We start from the raw sequence: 19982 nt of genomic DNA on the forward strand, positions 1-19982 counted from the left end.
TATTAAAATGCTGAGACACACTTTTGGACAAAAACAGAACAGGTTGGTTTATCAGTGTTTCTTTGAAAACACTTTCGCTCCTCTGTGCGAATAAAATGTCTCTCCATGATGCTAGCAGAGATACCCAGTAAAAACTACTGCTGGGCTTTCGTTTAATTTCTTGTGCATTCTGCTGTATACTGACAAATCAATAACCTCCAAATCTAAATTCACATTTAAACCATCAAACTCAGCACACTTACACTCTATCTAGGATCCATTTGCCAAAAACAAAAACAAGAAACCCTAACAAAACAACAAACAACAATGCTTACGTCTAACTATATCCATACCCTATAAAATAACAGAGGTGCCTGAAGCAGCTTGCAGCTACCATCATTTAAAATATAACTCTTCCACACTTGAAGTAACAGAAGCCACCATAAATTTTTTCCTATATAAGAGACAGTACTTAGACTACAGAAAAGTAGAAGAGTACTAAAGTATATGGTACTTTCACAAAACAAAATGGTTGATAAATGTTACGTATGATTGAGAATCAAAAGATTAATGTAAGTTTATCACATCTCACTTGGACTTACATTAATCAGGATAATTTTTTTCAAAACTGTGTAACATCAATCATTAGTTAAGCTGGAAATTCTACACTGAAACTATAATCATTCACTCCCATTAAGCAGAGTTAAAACGGGATACAAATCACTAAAGTCAGGTAAGAACTAGGTAACTGTTCAAATTTTTATTTTGATGCACAGTATGAGAAATGAACTCTTAAATCAACTGAATTTTATGGAAAATGAAATAGCAAATAAATTAGACCCATGTTAAAATAGAAGGTCAGTTAAATGTCCAATCTTAAGGATATAACAGCCACAGGTAAACTTCAATTCTATAGTCTTCTTTCAGGAGGTCAAAGTCTTTCAAACACAACTTTACTATGAACTGCTCCAGAGCTCAAGAGCATATGGGAATGCTTAACAGGGGAGGTGATCAGGGACACGTTTCCTGCAAGAATCATAAAACGTACAGTTAAGAAAACAAAGGCAACGGTGAAAATGAAAAGCATGATTGTAACCAAAGGTCTATATTAAATACAAACACAGCTATAATCCTACTTTTACTAAAACCAATTTTAAGTGTATAAACAATGTTTCTACCTCACAATTAACGTCCCTTAATTATTGTATTAGTAAGAGGACGGGAAAAATCTGTGGAATGTAAGGGCCTGTAGGTATTCAGCAGTTCTCAGCTTCTCATCCAAACAACCTACTTACCAAATATGTATTCTCCAGAAAATGGTTAATTCATGTTTTTAACCAATACGTTAGTGAATTTTACTAAATTAGTCGAAGATGGTTCTCTCAATCAGAAGTTGTAAAATGACAAGGCTTTGGGGTTTCTAAATCAAAACCTCTGGATCACTATTCTAAATGAACAAAAACAAATGCCAATAGATAAGCTGGTGATGGGGTTAGGTAATTCACTAAAGTATGCCAACAGTACCTCTCACATCTGTCATGTTAAACTTTTATTCTCTGGTGACCATACATAGTGAATCAGGAAGGGGGCGTGGTAGGGATACTAGCTAAGTTTTTTACATAATGACTGTGGAAACACTGCTTCTAGAGGCAAGCACAACACTTAAGAGAAGCAGAAAAAGCATAAAAATGGATCCAGAGAGTACAGCATACTGGGATCACACAGAGATAAACCTTCCAACCTCGGTAGCTTATAGGAGTATGACCGAAGGATGTCAATATAGAAAAAGTTATCAAGCAGCTATCACAAAGCACTGATCTGAAAAATTAATTCCCTGGAGGTTAATAATGAGTTTGAAAAGAAGTGCATAGCCCAGTACATTTGGGAAGGCTGAGTTAAACAAAATTACTCATGTTTCTTTACTGCAAATTACGCAGAATTTCTAATATATTTAAAAGACACTTAAACTTTGAAAACAGTGATATCAGATCAAACGAGGTACTATAGTTTATATTTCAAATGTGGTTGAGGGTATTAAGGTATTACAAAGATTTCTGAGGGTGGGTGCAGCTATGTGACCTTGTTCCCAAGTCAGAAAATTTTACTTATAGAACTCAGTTTCCTTTTGCTATCATTCTGCTAGAAGACAACAGAAACTGTAACTGTATTTAACCATCTTTGGCGGCACTGCTTCCAGGAAAACTGTGTCAACTTTTCCTTCCCTCACAATTTTTCCATTTCAAAATATGAGTGCTCCTTATTACCCTATCCTCCCAATACCAGGAGCAGAGAATCTAGATTTTTCAGCCCAGTCCTTTCCACTCACGACAGTAGATTTGAATAGCATTTCAGCTTTTCTCTCCACATCCAAATCATTATTTTCTACTCTTTCCTTCCTTTAATAGTAAGAGGATAGTTGCCATTCATAGAAGAAAGCCAATGAAAGGAGTGCTGCAGGATTCTGCACAAAGAACTTAGTCCACTTAGGGCATACTTTCCTAATAACATTCCTACTTCCCTCCTGTTCTCTTGTTCTCCAGATCCAGCAGCTGCTGGTGGACTGCACCCCTCTTCTGCATCGATCATTTCCTCTCTCTGAAACTGCTCCCACTTACATACACTGAATTATCACAGTAATGACCCACACCTCCTCTAGCTACTATCCCACTTCTCTGCCCCCATTCATAATACACTCCCCAAAGAAGCAGTCTACGTACATTTCCTCCAACTCCTCTCTTTTCCCAGCCTCTATCGAATTTACTTCAGACTTCTGCCCGCTCTATTCCACTAAAACTGCTCGTTAAGACTACCAATGACCTGTTGTTAAATCGAATTTTTAGGACCAATTTTCAGTCCTTATCTTACTCGACCTATTTGCATCATCTTGGCAGCTGATCACTCCTCCTCCCCAAATACTTCCTTAATTTGGCTTCTGGGATACACATTCCCTTGGTTTTCCTCCTACCTCAGTGGCACCCCACACCCCCCAACCTTAGAATTTTGTATTATGGGAAATTTCAAAAGTATGTATAAAAGTAGAGGTTGTATAATGAATCCTCATGTATCCATCATCCAGTTTAATAATTACCTATACTTCACAATCCTTCTTAGTGACCCTTGATGGTTGCTCTGAATCTTCCCAAACTTATTACTGGAATTCTCAAGCACTCAGTCCTAAAAAAAACCCTTTCCCTTCTTTAGCTACGTTCACTCTCTTGGGGACTCAATCAGTCTCATGGCCTTATATAACACGTACAGGCTGACAACTTAATTTATAACTACAGCTCAAACTTCTCCCCTGAACTACAGACTCAACTATCCAACTAACTGCTTTCTCAACAGACATTTCAAATGTCCAAAACGGAAAACCCCCATCTTCCCTCCCAAAGCTTTCCTCCACCTAAGAGAAACCCACTTTTCTCAATAAAAACCTTGAATTACGTGCCCCAGTACTTTTTTTCATTTTTTTGGTTTGTAACTGTTGTTTTTGTTTGCTGGGAATTTCCATGTTTTATTCCTGAACTAAAAATGTTTAATATTGTCATGTTAAAACACAATTCAGATTTTTCTGATGAAATTTATTTAGAATTGTTCTTTTTTCCTTCTCTATCCTTGAAGAAATGGAAGTGTGTTTAACGTACTGGAGAAATGCAGCAATTATTAAGGCGCTCTGAATAAAAACCTTATAAGACACTCCCCCCGCCCAAAACACCCTTGAATTAACCAATCCCTTTCCTCACAGACCTTATATCCAACCCATCATCAAATCCTGCCGGCTCTACCTTCACAAATAGATCTATTATCAATCCCTTCTCACCACCTTCACCTCTATCTACTGGTCCAAGCCACCATCCCCTTCCCTCTCCCTGAACTTCCACTAACAGGTAAAATAAATGGTTTTCGTAACTACTAATTAGCAATTAGTAAATTTAATTAATTAAAATTATTAACTGAATCTTCAAATGTTAAGATTTCTCTGGCCACTTAATCATTTTTGTGTGAATGAGTTTTATCTTAGAAAAGCTGCTGGAGGGACTGCCCTGGCGGTCCAGTGGTTAAGACTCCATGCTTCCACTGCAGGGGGCAAGGGCTCAGGGAACTAAGATCCCGCATGCCACATGGCACGGCCAAAAAAAAAAAAAAAGAAAAAAAAGTGCTGCTGGAATAGGAACATGTAGGAAACTCTGCATATTATGTGCTTAAGAATGTATATATGAAAAAGTGTACCCAGGACAGAAAATGACTGAAGCCAACTCATCCTGGTAAACAGACATCAGTTCTTACTACTACACGCCCACCCCCAAGTTATCTGGTTTTTGACCTTCCCAAGCCTGGCTCTTTATGTGCCCTTTCAATCTTGAGGGCTACCCTGTGTTACCCACACCCTTCTCCCCACCTAAGCTTTTCTGGCTTAAATCTAAGAGTTGTGATTACATATTTTAAATAACTTGCAAAATACTGTTATCTAAACAAAATGGCTCCACTTCCCATCAACTACAATTATCAAAAATATACCTATTTTTTTGTTTCCATGTTAAGTTTTCCTAAGAAATGTTCTTTAAAGTGTTACAATACCTTGGTGCTGCCCTGATGATGTTGTCCACACGTAGAATCACTTCTGCTGCTTCAGCTGCACTTAAAAGAACTTGTCGCTTCACTTGGAAACTTTCTGTTATACCCAGCATTGCCATATCTCCAATGGTACCTTCCTTCATATCTGGAAAGTATTTACTAAATAAACAACTAATCTTAACATATCTAATGATGTTACAAAACATATCTAATGATGTTATAAAATTAATCCTGACTTACACAAACTACTACAACTAACTACTCAATTTAGTTAGAGCATTCTCATCAGACTATCACTCAAGGAAAGCCTTTTAGAAAACTGAAAGGTCAACTACTGATCATCTGTATCAATAGAGAGTAACTATGTCAAATAATGAAAAATTTATACACAACACTGTATCACCCATCTTTCTCTATCTACAAATAAAACTGCAGAAAATTTGCTCATCACTGAACGCACCATGGATTCTTAAGAACTGGAAGAGAATTTAGAAGTCATCCACTTTTCTTATTAGAATCCCCCTTCATCTTCTGACAGATTATTCATTAACCTCTCTCTTGTCCAGTGGCAGGACTATCTACTCTCTAGAACTGTTCCTTTTATGTGGTAGACATTTTGTTGGGAAATTTTCTAATCTGAATTAAGTCCTCTTTTTGGCCATTTTTATGTTATGTATCAGAGATCTACTCTCAAGAATGTCTCAGAATACGGCTTCCCTGGTGGCACAGTGGTTGAGATTCCGCCTGGCGATGCAGGGGACACGGGTTCGTGCCTCGGTCTGGGAGGATCCCGCATGCCGCGGAGCGGCTGGGCCCATGAGCCATGGCCGCTGAGCCTGTGCTCCGCAGTGGGAGAGGCCGTAACAGTGGGAGGCCCCCGTACCGCAAAAAAAAAAAAAAAAGAATGTCTCAGAATAAGTTTACTGTGAGATTAGGAGTTAATACTGATTACAAGAGATACAGTAAAGTTTACACTTATTTGAGAATATAAGTACTGTTTTTATACACTAAAATCCTACAGTCATTATATAACAAGTTAAAAATCTTCTAACTAATGTTATACCCCCCTTTAGGGAATAATAAAATTTTGACAGTGTAGAGATTATGAAGTTAAACATTTTTTCTACAATGTATAATGGCTATAAAGGCAAGGGTCACAGGAATCTTTTATATGGTTATCATGAGAATTCATCATTTTTAAAAAATTAAAAAAATAAAAGAACCTGGTCAAGAGTTACTCTGAACAACTACCACAGGAGCTTCTCTGGTGGCGCAGTGAAGAATCCACCTGCTAAAATGCAGGGGACACGGGTTCGAGCCCTGGTCTGGGAAAATCCCACATGCCACAGAGCAACTAAGCCCCTGTGTCATAACTACTGAGCCCCCAAGCCACAACTACTGAGCTCACATGCCACAACTACTGAGCCCATGTGCCTAGAGCCTGTGCTCCGCAACAAGAGAAGCCTGCGCACCTCAACGAAGAGTAGCCCTCACTTGCTGCAACTAGAGAAAGCCCACGCACAGCAATGTAGACCAAACACAGCCAAAAAAAAAAAAAAAAAAAAAAAAAAAAAAGACCACATGGTCCCAATTAATTTCTTACCCAGTCCAGCAGTTGTATTGCCTTCACTATGGGCTGCTCGGAGCTGTGCCACCAGATCTGCACTGTCATAGCCTGCATTGTCAGCTATGATAGTTGGCAACTATGAAGTAAAGAAGACATGTAACTATTCTACTAAAAGAAAGTTAATTTACTAACTATAAGAAAAGCTTTCTAAAGTTATACATTTAGAAACAATGTAAAATCTGCTTCCTTTTAGCTACTGCTCATAAAGAGGATAAACTCCAAAATCAAATTTAAGCAGTGTGAACCAATTCTTAAAGCCAAGAAAGTTAAGTATTTTCTGCCCGAGAGAAGAATGGATTCATTTAAAACCATCAATACCTACAAAATTTAAATTCAAGGCTCTCTTTCTCATTAACTTACCATTCTCAGTGCTTTAGCATAAGACTCCATTGCAACGGCTTCTTTGCCCGGTGTTCTACTTGCAAGCTGTGTCACAGCATGAGCCATCAGCATCTCAGAACAGCCTACAGATTAAAAATCCAAGAACATATCATTATGCTTAGTTGTCTCCAAGACACTAAATTAGACTTCCCTTAAGATATATTAAGCATTAACAATTAAGTGCAAAGACAATATGAAGTTCCTATAAGAAACATTAAAGCCAAAAGCCACTACTACACTTCAAGAAATAAAATATGTTCAATATTTTTCAAATGCTTACCTCCTCCATAAACTGTTCTAGAATCTTTCACAGTTTGGGAAAGAACACAAAGAGCATCATGCAAAGATCTTTCTGCTTCATCTAAAATTTGTTGAGTGGCACCACGCAGAACAATGGTGCAAGCCTCACCTAAAGTTAAAAAATAATAATATTCTTATGTCACAGTGAACACTTAGTTATAAAACATAAAAGTTTGCCTTCTATTACTTATATAGGTTATACTCGGTTTTGAAAGCTGACATGTGTTCCATTGCTACCTTCTCTTTGCTAACAATCCACATTCCTAACAGTTCTAAGCTATCTAAAACAACTATATTGAATATGCACTGTTCACAAACACAAAGTTAACATTAGGCTGCCCTCAAGAGATTGAAATTAGAATTTCTCAGGAATTAAGACATATATTCTAGTAACTATAGTAACTAGTAACTGTTTCTTTTACTTCAAAAGAGCCTACCAAAGATTTAGGAACCTAGACCAGGATCTACATAATCCCTCACCAAGGGCTACCCCAGAAAAGTGAATCAGTTTGTCTTCTCCAATCATGACTTCCTCAATAAGTTTGCAACTTCCAAGCTTCACTAGTTCTGGGTGGTCAAAGGTAGACGCAATTTCACCACCTATGAACAAAAATATACATTAATTAAATGCACAACAGGTTTAAAATTTGCTTTCTAACAAGCAGTAATGAACAGAAAACACAATATTTAAGTTGACTGCTTACTATACGCCAAGTACTCTGAAGCAATTCATACAAACTATTTTTTTTTTTTTTTTTTTTTTTTGCGGTACGCGGGCCTCTCACTGTTGTGGCCTCTCCCGTTGCGAAGCACAGGATCTGGCCGCGCAGGCTCAGCGGCCACGGCTCACGGGCCCAGCCACTCCGCAGCATGTGGGATCTTCCCAGACCCGTGTCCCCTGCATCAGCAGGCGGACGCTCAACCACTGCACCACCAGGGAAGACCTCAAACTAATTATTTAATCTTCACAACAATCCTATTAAGACAGGCTTCATTTATCACCCCATTTAGAACTGGTAAAACTGAGGCAAAGAGATGTTTAGTTTCTCATCCAATGTTACACAGTTTGAACAAATATGAAGCTGAAATTCAAATACAAGCAATCTGGCTTCAGACCTATATGGACACACTGTGTAATAATACCACCTCAATTGAGATTCTGACATTTACCTTTAAGCCTGAATTTAAATTCAGATTCTCTTCTGAATTCAACCTAGAAGACCAGTACTCTTATGATCCAATATCCCAAAACAAAACATGAAAATATTTGACTAATCTTATTATATCAACACATGTACTGACACTAAGAACTGCTTAAAATAGTGAGCACTTGGGCCTAGAAAAAAGGGGAAATGTATACTGAGGATTTCCCAGAGCAAACTTAATGAGAAGTCAAAAAACTAAATTCATTTTATTCCATCGGTATTATTTTTATTCCTATTTTCCATCTTCCATGCTATAAACACTTCCTCCTTTCCTGGTTCTTAATTAAGCAAAAGTTAGGTTTCAATTTTAAAATCCTTTTCTCAGACTTCCCTGGCAGTCCAGTGGTTAAGACTCTGCAATTCCACTGCAGGGGGGTATGGGTTCAATCCCTGATCAGGGTACTTATGCCACGCGGCTTGGCCAAAAAATAAATAAATAAAATTAAATCCTTTTCTCTAGCTCATTACCCTCTTTTAATAGATTCCCTCAATCATCAACCAACCCCTTTCCCTACACCTTACTGATAAATCTGCTGAATAATTGATGCTTTATTTCTATTTTACAATTAATTTATAAAAGGGACTCTGGTCTTCCCAACTCTACTAATTTATACTCATAATCTGTATAGCTGAAGCTCTTCTTACTTTTGGTTGGCAAATTCCTGAGACTGCTTTGTGTCTAGACGTGAGACACAATAGATGTTTGGGACATCATATCCCCCAAATGAGACGAATTTGGCTTATGAGAATTTTCACTTATCCTACACTCATTCATGTGTATCTGCTTACAAAATATTTCTAGACATTTCTAGACATTTGCAAGAAGCAATTTCACACATCTTGACAACAGATGTTACTAAGGATGGGAGCCACCATGGAGTCTACTTCACAGCCATACAGTTTGGTGTGCTTGGTGCAATTAATTTTCTTCTGAGTGTATGTGGCAATTTCATGTTATCAAGTCCTTATGATATCAACTTATCCCATGAATGTGCTATCATTCACAGTTCTTATGTCATGTCTTTAATTCTGTTGCATCAAAGGAAGAATTAAGTAAACGTGAGCATCATAAGTTTTATTATCTTAAGCACCAAGTATGCAATAACTTTTAAATCAGGTAAACCCACTTCCAAATAATTAATGAAAGTAAAATGTCTCTTTTTAGGTCAGAACACTATGCTTCTCAAATTATTAAAAATGGCTTAAGAAGTTATTTTGAAATGAGACCAATCCTACCATCTACTTAGTATAATTTCTTCTAATACACAGGGCAGTTCTGATCTGAATCTGATGTTCCTAGTAGCTTTACATCTAAAACCCAACTCTCCTTAATTCTCACTGCCAGAGAGCAAGCCAACTTTCCAGCCTATTCATTCATTTCCAAGCGCCTGAAAGTTAGAGGATAAAGACTGTTATACTCAGTTTTCAAGGGCTATTTAGAGGTTTCTTTAAAAACCATTACTAAAACAATAAGTGAACAACTGCATTCTATGTCTCTTTGATGTAGACATACCTGTAGACACACTTTCTAGTCTATACTGGGATTATAAAACTCATATACCTCTACTGAAGGATACTGGAGTAAACTAACTTTTCATCATACACTGCTGGAATGTTTCACACTTATTCAACGTTTATTACTTTCATAAATTTTAAAAAATTAATGACAGTAATGCTTAAGTATTTGATCCACTGCCTGGCATATAGTTAAATGTTCAATAAAGGTTACTATTCCAACTGCACTATCACACAGGGCACAAAGCATTCAACTACTCACTTAGCACTAAAATTAAATGAATAAACTAGGTAAGACTTAAGACTCCTTTTTTGGGGACTTCCCTGGTGGTTCAGTGGTTAAGAATCTGCCTTTCAACGCAGGGGACACGGGTTCGTTCCATGGTCAGGGAACTATCATCCCACAGGCTGCGGGGCAACTAAACTGCACTCCATTAATGAAGAGAAGCCCGCGTGCCGCAACAAAGATCCAGCATGCCGCAACTAAGACCCGACGCAGCCAAAAGAAACAAAAAACAAAAAAAAGACTCCTTTTTTTAAGCTTCAGTTTATTTAGACTATGTTTAGAACAGTGGTCCTGTGGGTTTGTGAGAAAAGACAGTATCTTTAAAACAACACAGCAAAAATAAACCTACACCTATGGCGAAGCTGGCATTTAACTTGGTATATTAAAAATAATGTGAAGATATCAAAAAGTATGTCAGATTTCAGAATAACTTTAGATTCTAGGATCCTTACGGGAATCTCTTTGTCCTCTTAGCAATGAGTTAAATACACGAACACTCAGTAAATCCAAGAGTAATTATTATGTTAGAAATTAATGCCTTTTTCCCATACCTGTAACAAGAGCGAGACGTTCCACACCTGCAAAATCTGCATGCTCAATAGCCATAACACCAGCAGCACCAAAGAGCTGTTCAGGATAATTATAAATTAATTGCCTATAAATAAAATATGAAAAAATATCGTTCAAAATGGTTACTTCACAAGATAAAATACATTAGACTAAAAAACATGAAAATATTTTTATCTCACCAGTAATCAAAGAAATGCAAATTAGAACATTTCTTACTTATTATTGTATAATACTTCATAAATTATACTAGTGCATCCATGTTAGTACTAAAAATGGGTATTGTTTTTTATATTGCCATTGACAGTATAAAATGAACCAATAATTCTGAAAAGCAATTTAGCAGTAGTGCATCAAAACCCCTATCTATGGGCCCCCCTGGTGGCGCAGTGGTTAAGAATCCACCTGCCAATGCAGGGGACACGGGTTCAAGCCCTGGTCCAGGATGATCCCACATGCCGCAGAGCACCTAAGCCCATGTGTCACAACTGGTGAGCCTGTGCTCTAGAGCCCACAAGCCACAACTACTGAAGCCCGCACGCCTAGAGCCTGTGCTCCGCAACAAGAGAAGCCACCAAAATGAGAAGCCCGCGCCCCACAACGAAGAGTAGCCCTTGCTCGCCACAACTAGAGAAAGCCCGCGTGCAGCAACAAGACCCAACGCAGCCAAAAATAAATAAATTAAAAAAATAAATTTACTAAAAAAGCCAAAACAAAACCCTTATCTATGTTTATATGCTTTGATTCTACTCCTGAGAATCTACAGCAAGAAAATTCAGATATTAATTAAATGAAGATATGTGTAAAAATTTTTATATAGAACAAAACTTTCCAATGTCTGTGAGGAGAGTGTTTGTGTAAATCTCAACTTACCAATTATGAAAAATTTGTAATTTTAAGTAAAATATATATACTGTTAGGTAAAAAAAGCATGTTATAAAAGTTTATACCATATGATCACAACTAAATGAATTGAAACAACATACACACACACCACGAATCAACTTAATAAAAGAATTTCTGGGAGAATTCTGTTCCTTCGTTATACTTTCAAACCTTCCAAAATGAGCAAATATTACTCATACAACAGGAGTAAAAAGGACATCTGTTTAAAAGTTTGTAACTTAAAAAAAGCCAAAGAAAAGATGTTCATAACTAGTATAAAGCACTGCTAAGCAAAATGTGCCTTATCAGAATCATAGATCTCATAGAAGTTTAGAAACTAGCTTTTTTTTTTTTTTAATTTATTTATTTTTGGCTGTGTTGGGTCTTGTTGCTGCGTGCAGGCTTTCTCTAGTTGCAGCGAGCGGGAGCTACTCTTCGTTGCAGTGCGCGGGCTTCTCATTGTGGTGGCTTCTCTTGTTGCAGAGCACGTGCTCTAGGCGCACGGGCTCAGTAGTTGTGGCACGTGGGCTCAGTAGTTGTGGCTCGCAGGCTCTACTCTAGGCGCACGGGCTCAGTAGTTGTGGCACGTGGGCTCAGTAGTTGTGGCTCGCAGGCTCTAGAGCGCAGGCTCAGTAGTTGTGGCACACGGGCTTAGTTGCTCCGCCACATGTGGGATCTTCCCAGACCAGGGCTCGAACCCCTGTTCTCTGCACTGGCAGGCGGATTCCCAACCAATGTACCACCAGGGAAGTCCCTAGTAACTAACTTCTAAAAGCCCACATACATTAGGCTTAAAACAATTATTTTCCATCAAATGGTAAATCTCTCTCAAAGTTAACTACTGCCTTTTCACTGAAATGCCCTGTTTCTCTTGGTATTTTTCTCCATTCAAAATAATCCATAAAAACCTTAGATACTGAATATTAAGAATACATGGGGAAGGTATACACATATTTTCTTCATACAAATTAAAGATAAGCCCTAGAACTCTTAATACTTTTCACCTCTTCATCCTTGTTTTATTCCTATGCTACCATTAGCTTTTTCCTACTTCAAACCCCCATCATTTAATGTGGAATTAAATCTCTCTTCCAAATACAGGTATACTACAGCCCAAACTAATAATATAACTGCCAAAACAGAAAACTGTTATTGTTGACACAAAAAGGTTTAATAAAGTATATTAACATAAATTTTCACTAAAATCATTGTAAGGCAAATGCCTTGCTGTACAATTTTATTTACATTTGGAAAAAAAACACTTCCTAAATAACTAAATTCAATATAAAACAATTTTCCTAAATCTCTGCAGAAAACAATCCTTTCTTGGATTATTATAAATATTGTTAGCACAAGCATACACAGACCTGTTAATAAAGCAATTTATCCCATGCTTAAGAATACGTTCAACTTTCTCCTTCATTTTTTCCTTTTCTGCATGTTCTATTTCAGCAACTTTTGCTGTAGAATCAACTCTTACCCGGGAACCAAATATCTAAGACAAAGGAAAGCATAAAAAATAACATCATTTTCCTTACTCGCAAGTTTCATAGCATATTTAAACTTTTTAATGTAAATACACCAAAAACTATGTGTGCATGTGTGTATGCATGTGTACAATATAAATATATATTCATATATATAAAATCAGAAGCTACGAAGATATATTATATAAATACATATTCATACGTATATAAACCCTATAAGGGTTTTTATTAGTGCAACTGATTACCAGCCCAAGTTTACAGCAGCTAGCAATTAGAATTCCAAGAAATGTAGTTTAACATACCTTAATTTTGTCTGTATCCATACCAGTATTTGCAATAAGAATTTTAGCATTTTCAATTCGCTTTGGTTGATTTACTCCAATTTTTTTATCCAACAGAAAGCCTACAATATAAGATAGTATTGTATTAAATATTTCAAGGCTGTGTTAATAAATCTTTTAAGGTAATCTGCTTTATCAAATTACTCTTTCAAAGAATGCATTTAAGTCCAATTCATCAAGCTCCTAGAACCTAAAACTCATTCCACTAGAGCAGTGACCATAAGAATCAATTTAGCAGATCATTTAAAAAATAATATGCGAGGGCTTCCCTGATGGCGCAGTGGTTGAGAGTCCGCCTGCCGATGCAGGGGACATGGGTTCGTGCCCCGGTCCGGGAGGATCCCACATGCCGCAGAGCGGCTGGGCCCGTGAGCCATGGCGGCTGAGCCTGCGCGTCTGGAGCCTGTGCTCCGCGACGGGAGAGGCCACAACAGTGAGAGGCCCGCATACCGCAAAAAAAAAAAAATAATAATAATAATAATATGCGAAACAGAAAATGTAAGAGCAGAGTAGAAATATTAAGAGTCAACAGAGCATTTTTGTACAGCAACCTATATTTCAATACAAATTAATTTTTTAAAAGAAAGTCAATAGCATTTTGAATCTTTTGTCTCAGAGACATATTATATTTGCAGGTGTGTGTGTTGCAATGCATAGCTGTTAAAGTCCACTTTCATTAGCTTAAAACCAACAAAAAAGAAAACAAGCTGTGAAAACTCAGATACACAGGGTATTGCTAGAGATTAGTGAACTTTTTAAACACCGAGGCTGGTGATAAAATGAAACGCCATGGACAGCAGACAAACCTGGCCCCAATCATGCTCATGCTGCTTACGGGTTATGTATGCAACCTTGGACAAATTGTTCAACCCTAGGTACTCACCTATAAACAGGAATATCACCAGTGGCAGAGATGCTAGCTACCAGCCTAGGGCCCTGCTGTATCACCTTGGGTTTTCTGCTCTATTCAGCTGAACTTAATTCTCACTCACTGGATCAACATCATGAGAAAGAAATGGTATTTTAAGTAAAATTCCTATTAGAATGCCTGGCACAGAGCAGACATTCAATGGTAGCTATCCTTGTTTTAATTATCTTTCCCTACCACCAACCCCTATTAGAAATGCTTTACAGCCCTTACATATAAATTCAATCAAGAATATTTTCAGAATTGTTACTCCTGTGAAACAGAGACAAACAACATGCATTTCTGCAACAAAACCCAGACTCCGAATCACTAACTGGTAGAGCAGAAACTGTAAAGCACAATTTACCCCGTTTTTTCCTTCTCTGTAGAACAGAATGCCTACACTTTCTACCGTTTATTTTGTGAATACACTGTGAAGATGCTTTGAAAAATCCACACTCTAAGAACAAAACATACTATTATTAAGGAAACGCAGTTGCTAACTCATTTATCACTCTTCAAGAACGCCAGAAACTATATTCTCAACACCTGCCAACTAACTGGTATGACCTACCCAAACCCTTCCTAGAGAATACATGTAATCCTGGAAAAAGTGCCATTTGACAATAGCTGACTTTTGGTAAAAAAAAAAAAAAAAAAAAAACTACTTCTCTTTTTAGAAACTAACTTACTTCATGGTAAAAAGTAAAACCTAGAGGTTATCAAAGAAATGCTGGGATAGTTTGAGAAGATCAAGCACACTGTCAATATAACAAATGAATTAAGATGACAAAAATGGTTGCAATATGATTTGTGTCCTTAAAGACAAGTTTTCTGGCTTTGCAAAGTGTCACTAGTCCTGACTAAATAAAGTGGATTCACTGAGTACTTAGCTTTCAACAACTGGTCAAGGCTTCTTTTCCCGTATTCAATATGTACATACCTTCATCTAAATAGGAATCAGCCAGACTTCCTCCTAGCTTCTTGATGACATGAATTGCCTCCAGATTACCAGAGCCTTTCAGTCTGAGAACGGCTTCCACAGCTAACTTAGTAAAGTGGTCTTTGTGATGAGTAAGAAGTTTTGAGGATAATGTTGTTCCTGCAATGTTCATTAAATCTTGACGGAATTTAACTTCGTCAGAACTAAAAAAGCAAAACAAAACAAAAAACGAACAAAAAACTCAGGCCGGTTCTTAGAATGCTTCTCTGAAGTTATCAACCCTGTTTTACTTTTCAAAATTTATCCAGATACTTGTTTGTCAACAGACTTTCACCTCAACCAGTCAGGGCTCTAAGTCACATGAAAAAAATTAAACCTTATCAGTAATCAAGAAATACAAATTAAAGGATACTATTTTCCCCACCAAGCTGGCAAACTACCAAAAGGGAAACACAAGCAAACAAAAATTCCAAGAACATGGGAAACAAGGCATTGTTATACAGCTAGTGGGACTGTAAATTAATGAATTTTTTCTAGAGCACTACTTGTAAGGTAAATAAAATTGCCTTTAAATACATACATATCTTTGGACACAGCAATTATACTTACTTTTTTAAGTAACAAGTCTGTCACAACACTATAAAGCTAAAAATTGTCGAAACACAAATCTCCAATTATAGATAGGTGAATTATAGCAGTCACATAATCAAATGCATACCTCTACCAAAACTAGTATTACAGAGAACACTGACACCTCGAAACTGTTCTAGTTATTCAACTAGGTTAAAGAGGCTAAAAAACCCTCTATACAATGATACTATTTATTCTGTTTATTGTGATTATACGTGCAAAAAAACCCCTGGAAACCCAAACTTTAACTTTAGTTACTACCTCTGGGGGGTAATGTGGGGTTTTTCTGGTTATTATTGAGGCAGGATGAGCCAACAGAATCATGTTTGTGTATGCTTTTCACTGCTCTCTAGACTTCCTGCATTGAGTATATTTCGAAAAGAACATTTAAACATTAAATGTTTGAAACAGTAGTATTTTGGTATACCGACCCATGATCGACTGCAGAATTCAACAGAGCCTGTCTTGCCGCCTTTGTGGCTTCTCTCCAACCCGCAATAATGGTCTGTGGATGAATCTTTTTTGCAATTAAAGATTCTGCTTCCTATTAAACAACAGTGGAAGACAAGCATGAATACTAAATCTGTAGTAAGAAGTTGATTACTTCTAATACTCAAAACCACAGTAGCAAAAAAACCCCAATAAGATGAAATTGAAGTTGCTCAGATATTCTTACCCTTAGTAATTCTGCTGCTAAAACAGTAACAGAGGTAGTGCCATCACCAACTTCATCATCCTGAACCCTTGACATATCTAGGGGAAAAAAAAGCTAGTTATTAACTCTTACATTTAATTCTGCTTTTTAAATTACTTCTCGGTAGCTTACCTAATTCTCCAAATATATCCACTATCAATCTAAATCTCACTTATCTACGTTTCCTCACCTGACAAATTCTTTGAACTTTTCAGCCCGAAATACAGTAGTTTTACCATCAGTAAGTACATGGCACTCCAGAAGATTGTATTTTTTTTTTTTTTTTTTTTTTGTGGTACGCGGGCCTCTCACTGCTGTGGCCTCTCCCGTGGCGGAGCACGGGCTCTGGAGGCGCAGGCTCAGCGGCCATGGCTCACGGGCCCAGCCGCTTCGCGGCATGTGGGATCTTCCTGGACTGGGGCACGAACCCGTGTCCCCTGCATCGGCAGGCAGACTCTCAACCACTGCGCCACCAGGGAAGCCCCAGAAAATGGTATTTTTAAAAAATTTTACTGAAGTATAGCTGACTTACACTGCTGTGTTAATTTTTGCTGTAGAGCAAAGTGGTTCAGTTGTACACACGTATATATTCTTTTTCATATTCTTTTCCATTATGGTTTAACACAGAATACTGAATATAATTCTGTGCTATATAGTAGGACCTTGTTGTTTATCCCTCCTATATATAATAGTTTGCATCTGCTAATCCCAAACTCCCAATCCATCCCTCCCCCCCGCGCCCTTGGCAACCACAAGTCTGTTCTGCATGTGAGTCTGTTCCTGTTTCATAGGTAGGTTCATTTGTGTCATATTTGATTCCACATATAAGTGACAGTATATGGTATTTGTCTTTCTCTGACTTCACTTTGTACGATAATCTCTAGGTCCACCCATGTTGCTGCAAATGGCATTATTTCATTCTTTTTTATGGCTGAGAAATATCCCATTGTGTATATATACCACATCTAGAAGCTTGCATTTTAATAATGATAATAATCAATTAAAAACTAAATAATCAATGAGTCGAAAGGACAGTCAACACAGCCTATTTAAAATTGTTTCCAAATGTTAACAAAATGTCATCCTCAGACTCACCAACTAAAACTTTAGCAGCTGGATTGTCCACACCAATGTTTTTTAAAATAGTTGCACCATCATTGGTTACCATAAGAGAAGCATCTCGTCCACTGCTTAAGAGAATTTTGTCCTAAAAGGAACATATTTGGTTCAAGTTAAGATATAAGTACATCTGGAAGAACGCACAGATTCATCAGTACTCTCATATACTGCTAATGTGTAAATACTCTGGATGGTTATTTGGCAGAATCCATTTAAATTTTTTCACTGCATACACCCCCCCAAAAGCAAACCTTGGTGTCCTAACCTTTGTCTACCCCTAAAGACAGCAGAAGAACAGAGAGACATGAACAAGGCTGTTCCGATACTGTAATAGCAAAAGCAATGAACGCAAACTAAGGGTCCCTCACAATACAGTAATAAATACAAACTATAAGCAAGATACAGAATACTATTTGACAGTCAGAGAGGAGGCAGTATATCTATTTATACTGAAAGGAATTTAAAAAGCCAAGCTACAGAAAAAGTACATACAAATAATATCTATCACGTAACAAAACAATGTTATCTATTACAGGGAGAATGTATAAAATAATATCTTATAATACATAAAATACCTGTACATCTACATAAAAATAAAGACATTGGTTAGATTTATATCCAAATGGTAACAGTGTTTGTCACTGGGGAGGTGAGTGGCACTGGGGATAGTGATCGAAGGGGACTTTAGCCATATGGGTACTGTTTTGATTTTTAGTAAGGAGTATATATCCGTATCTTAACTTTTACAATTAACAGTTAAGTTTCAAAGATAACAAAGCATCCAAAAGAAGTTTTTATACCTCTAACGGCTCTAAAGCAACATTAAAAAATTAAAATTCCCTGTTTTTCTTACCATGCCCTTGGGTCCCAACGTGCTCTTTACCAAGTCTCCAATTGCAATGGCACCAACAAAAGAAGACTGGAATAAAAATCAGAGATGGTCAAAATCAACTTCACAGTCTTAAAAATTTTTAAAAACCCAAAAAACTACCGTATCTTTATAAGAATGAGATAAAGTCTTACCAGACGAGCTGTCTCTGCTCTCTCTTCATCAGCTCCAGCCTTGAAGATATTAACAGGTGCAAGGGAAAGGGACGCCTAAAACGGAACATCAAGACTCAGTTTTAATACCAGTATTCTTTAACACATATACTTAGATGCCTTCCACTAGACTTACAAGTAGATACCTAAGAGAAAATTAATTTACAGCACAGGGTACTTCTTTAAACAAATGAAGCTCTCCATCATCGGAGCAGTCATTTATTTAAAGCGGAAGGAGGGACTTAGGTGACGTTGCATTTTGGATCTCTAAGCCCTTCAGGAATAAAAATTCTACCCCAAAGAGATCGACTGTAAGTACGGCGAGACCAAAGATGGCAAAGATGATTTTAAACTAAGGGTAAGGCAGGAAGGGGTGGTAGGCCACTCGCGCGACAACGACCGCCAGGAGGACGAGGGGACGCTGCGGCCTCGCTGCCACCTTCGCCCTCCGGCCGCTCCAGGATCCGCCCCGAGAGGGAGGGCGAAGCCCGTCTCGCCGACCCGCCCGGTGCACTAGAAATTTCTTCGCTTGGGGTGAACTCCGAGCCTCGGGGTTCTGGGGCTGTGGAGAGGCCGAGTCACAACAAGATGCTGGCCTTCAGGCCCATGCCTCCCCTGCGGGCCCGGCGCAGGCCACACGCCGCGGCCTGCGCCATGTGCGGCGGGCCCGGGGGCAGACACAGGGAGCCCGCGGCGCTGGGATACAGATGAGGCAGCAGACGGCGGGGGACGGCCGAGGACGGCCGAGGACGGCCGGGGACGGCGGGCCTTGGGCAAGGGCCTACAGGGCCAGACTCACCATGGTTCCGAGGAGTTCAGCACACACAACAACCCCTCACCAGCTCGCGCCTCAGGCCGGAGGAAAAAGAGGCCGGAAATGACGCCAGACGCTCTGACGCAGGGGGCGGAGCCCCGGCCGGCGCGCCGCTCGTCCTGGCACCGCCCTTGGGGGAAGGGAGGGCACAGCGTTTGAGGGGAGTCCCGCGGTTCGGAAAAGCTGCTCGTCCCGCTGGAGGGGCGGGGCCTCGGCTGGCGCTCCGCTCCCTTTGGAGGCACCCGCTGGGGACCAGGAAGGGGAAGGTTGGAGATTTTGCGTGAGGCCCAGAGGTTTGGGCGTAGAACTCACCAAGGTGGGAGGGACGCTGCGCTGTGGGTGTTGCCATAGCAACGGAGTTCTTTCTCGCATGTTTAATTTTTTTTTCTTATATTTAACTTTTAAAAAATGTTGCTTTGGGCTTCCCTGGTGGCGCAGTGGTTGAGAGTCCGCCTGCCGATGCAGGGGACACGGGTTCGTGCCCCGGTCCGGGAAGATCCCACATGCCGCGAAGCGGCTGGGCCCGTGAGCCATGGCCGCTGAGCCTGCGCGTCCAGAGCCTGTGCTCCGCCACGGGAGAGGCCACAGCAGTGAGAGGCCCGCGTACCACCAAAAAAAAAAAAAAAAGTTGCTTTAAAGTACTACATGTACAGAGTTTAAAGTGTTGTATACTAATGTAATAGGGGTGG

General features: G+C 38.8%; 1 protein-coding gene across 1 annotated transcript; it reads right to left on the bottom strand.

Annotated features, from left to right (window-relative positions):
* Window positions 1-724: 724 nt before the first annotated feature.
* On the bottom strand, window positions 725-19381 carry CCT2 (chaperonin containing TCP1 subunit 2). Its single transcript, XM_081250111.1, has 16 exons — window positions 19279-19381; window positions 18462-18536; window positions 18292-18357; window positions 17415-17526; window positions 16302-16378; window positions 16057-16169; window positions 14996-15198; window positions 13107-13207; window positions 12685-12812; window positions 10417-10520; window positions 7340-7459; window positions 6840-6968; window positions 6539-6642; window positions 6155-6254; window positions 4555-4696; window positions 725-1005 (listed from the first exon to the last, which is right to left on the bottom strand). Exons 1-16 carry the CDS (start codon window positions 19279-19281, stop codon window positions 975-977), a joined length of 1608 nt encoding a protein of 535 aa, XP_081106237.1. The 5' UTR covers window positions 19282-19381; the 3' UTR covers window positions 725-974.
* Between the last annotated feature and the right edge of the window lie 601 nt (window positions 19382-19982).

This window comes from Mesoplodon bidens (assembly GCF_964165515.1).
Source record: "Mesoplodon bidens genome assembly, chromosome: 11".
Classification (NCBI taxonomy): Eukaryota; Metazoa; Chordata; class Mammalia; order Artiodactyla; family Ziphiidae; genus Mesoplodon; species Mesoplodon bidens.

Excerpts from the sequence above, each read along its gene's own strand:
- CCT2 (XM_081250111.1), bottom strand. Across the intron at positions 13,208-14,995 it reads TGATTCCTATTTAGATGAAG|GCTTTCTGTTGGATAAAAAA; the intron begins GTATGTACATAT and ends CTTATATTGTAG. Across the intron at positions 7,460-10,416 it reads ACGTCTCGCTCTTGTTACAG|GTGGTGAAATTGCGTCTACC; the intron begins GTATGGGAAAAA and ends TTTTGTTCATAG.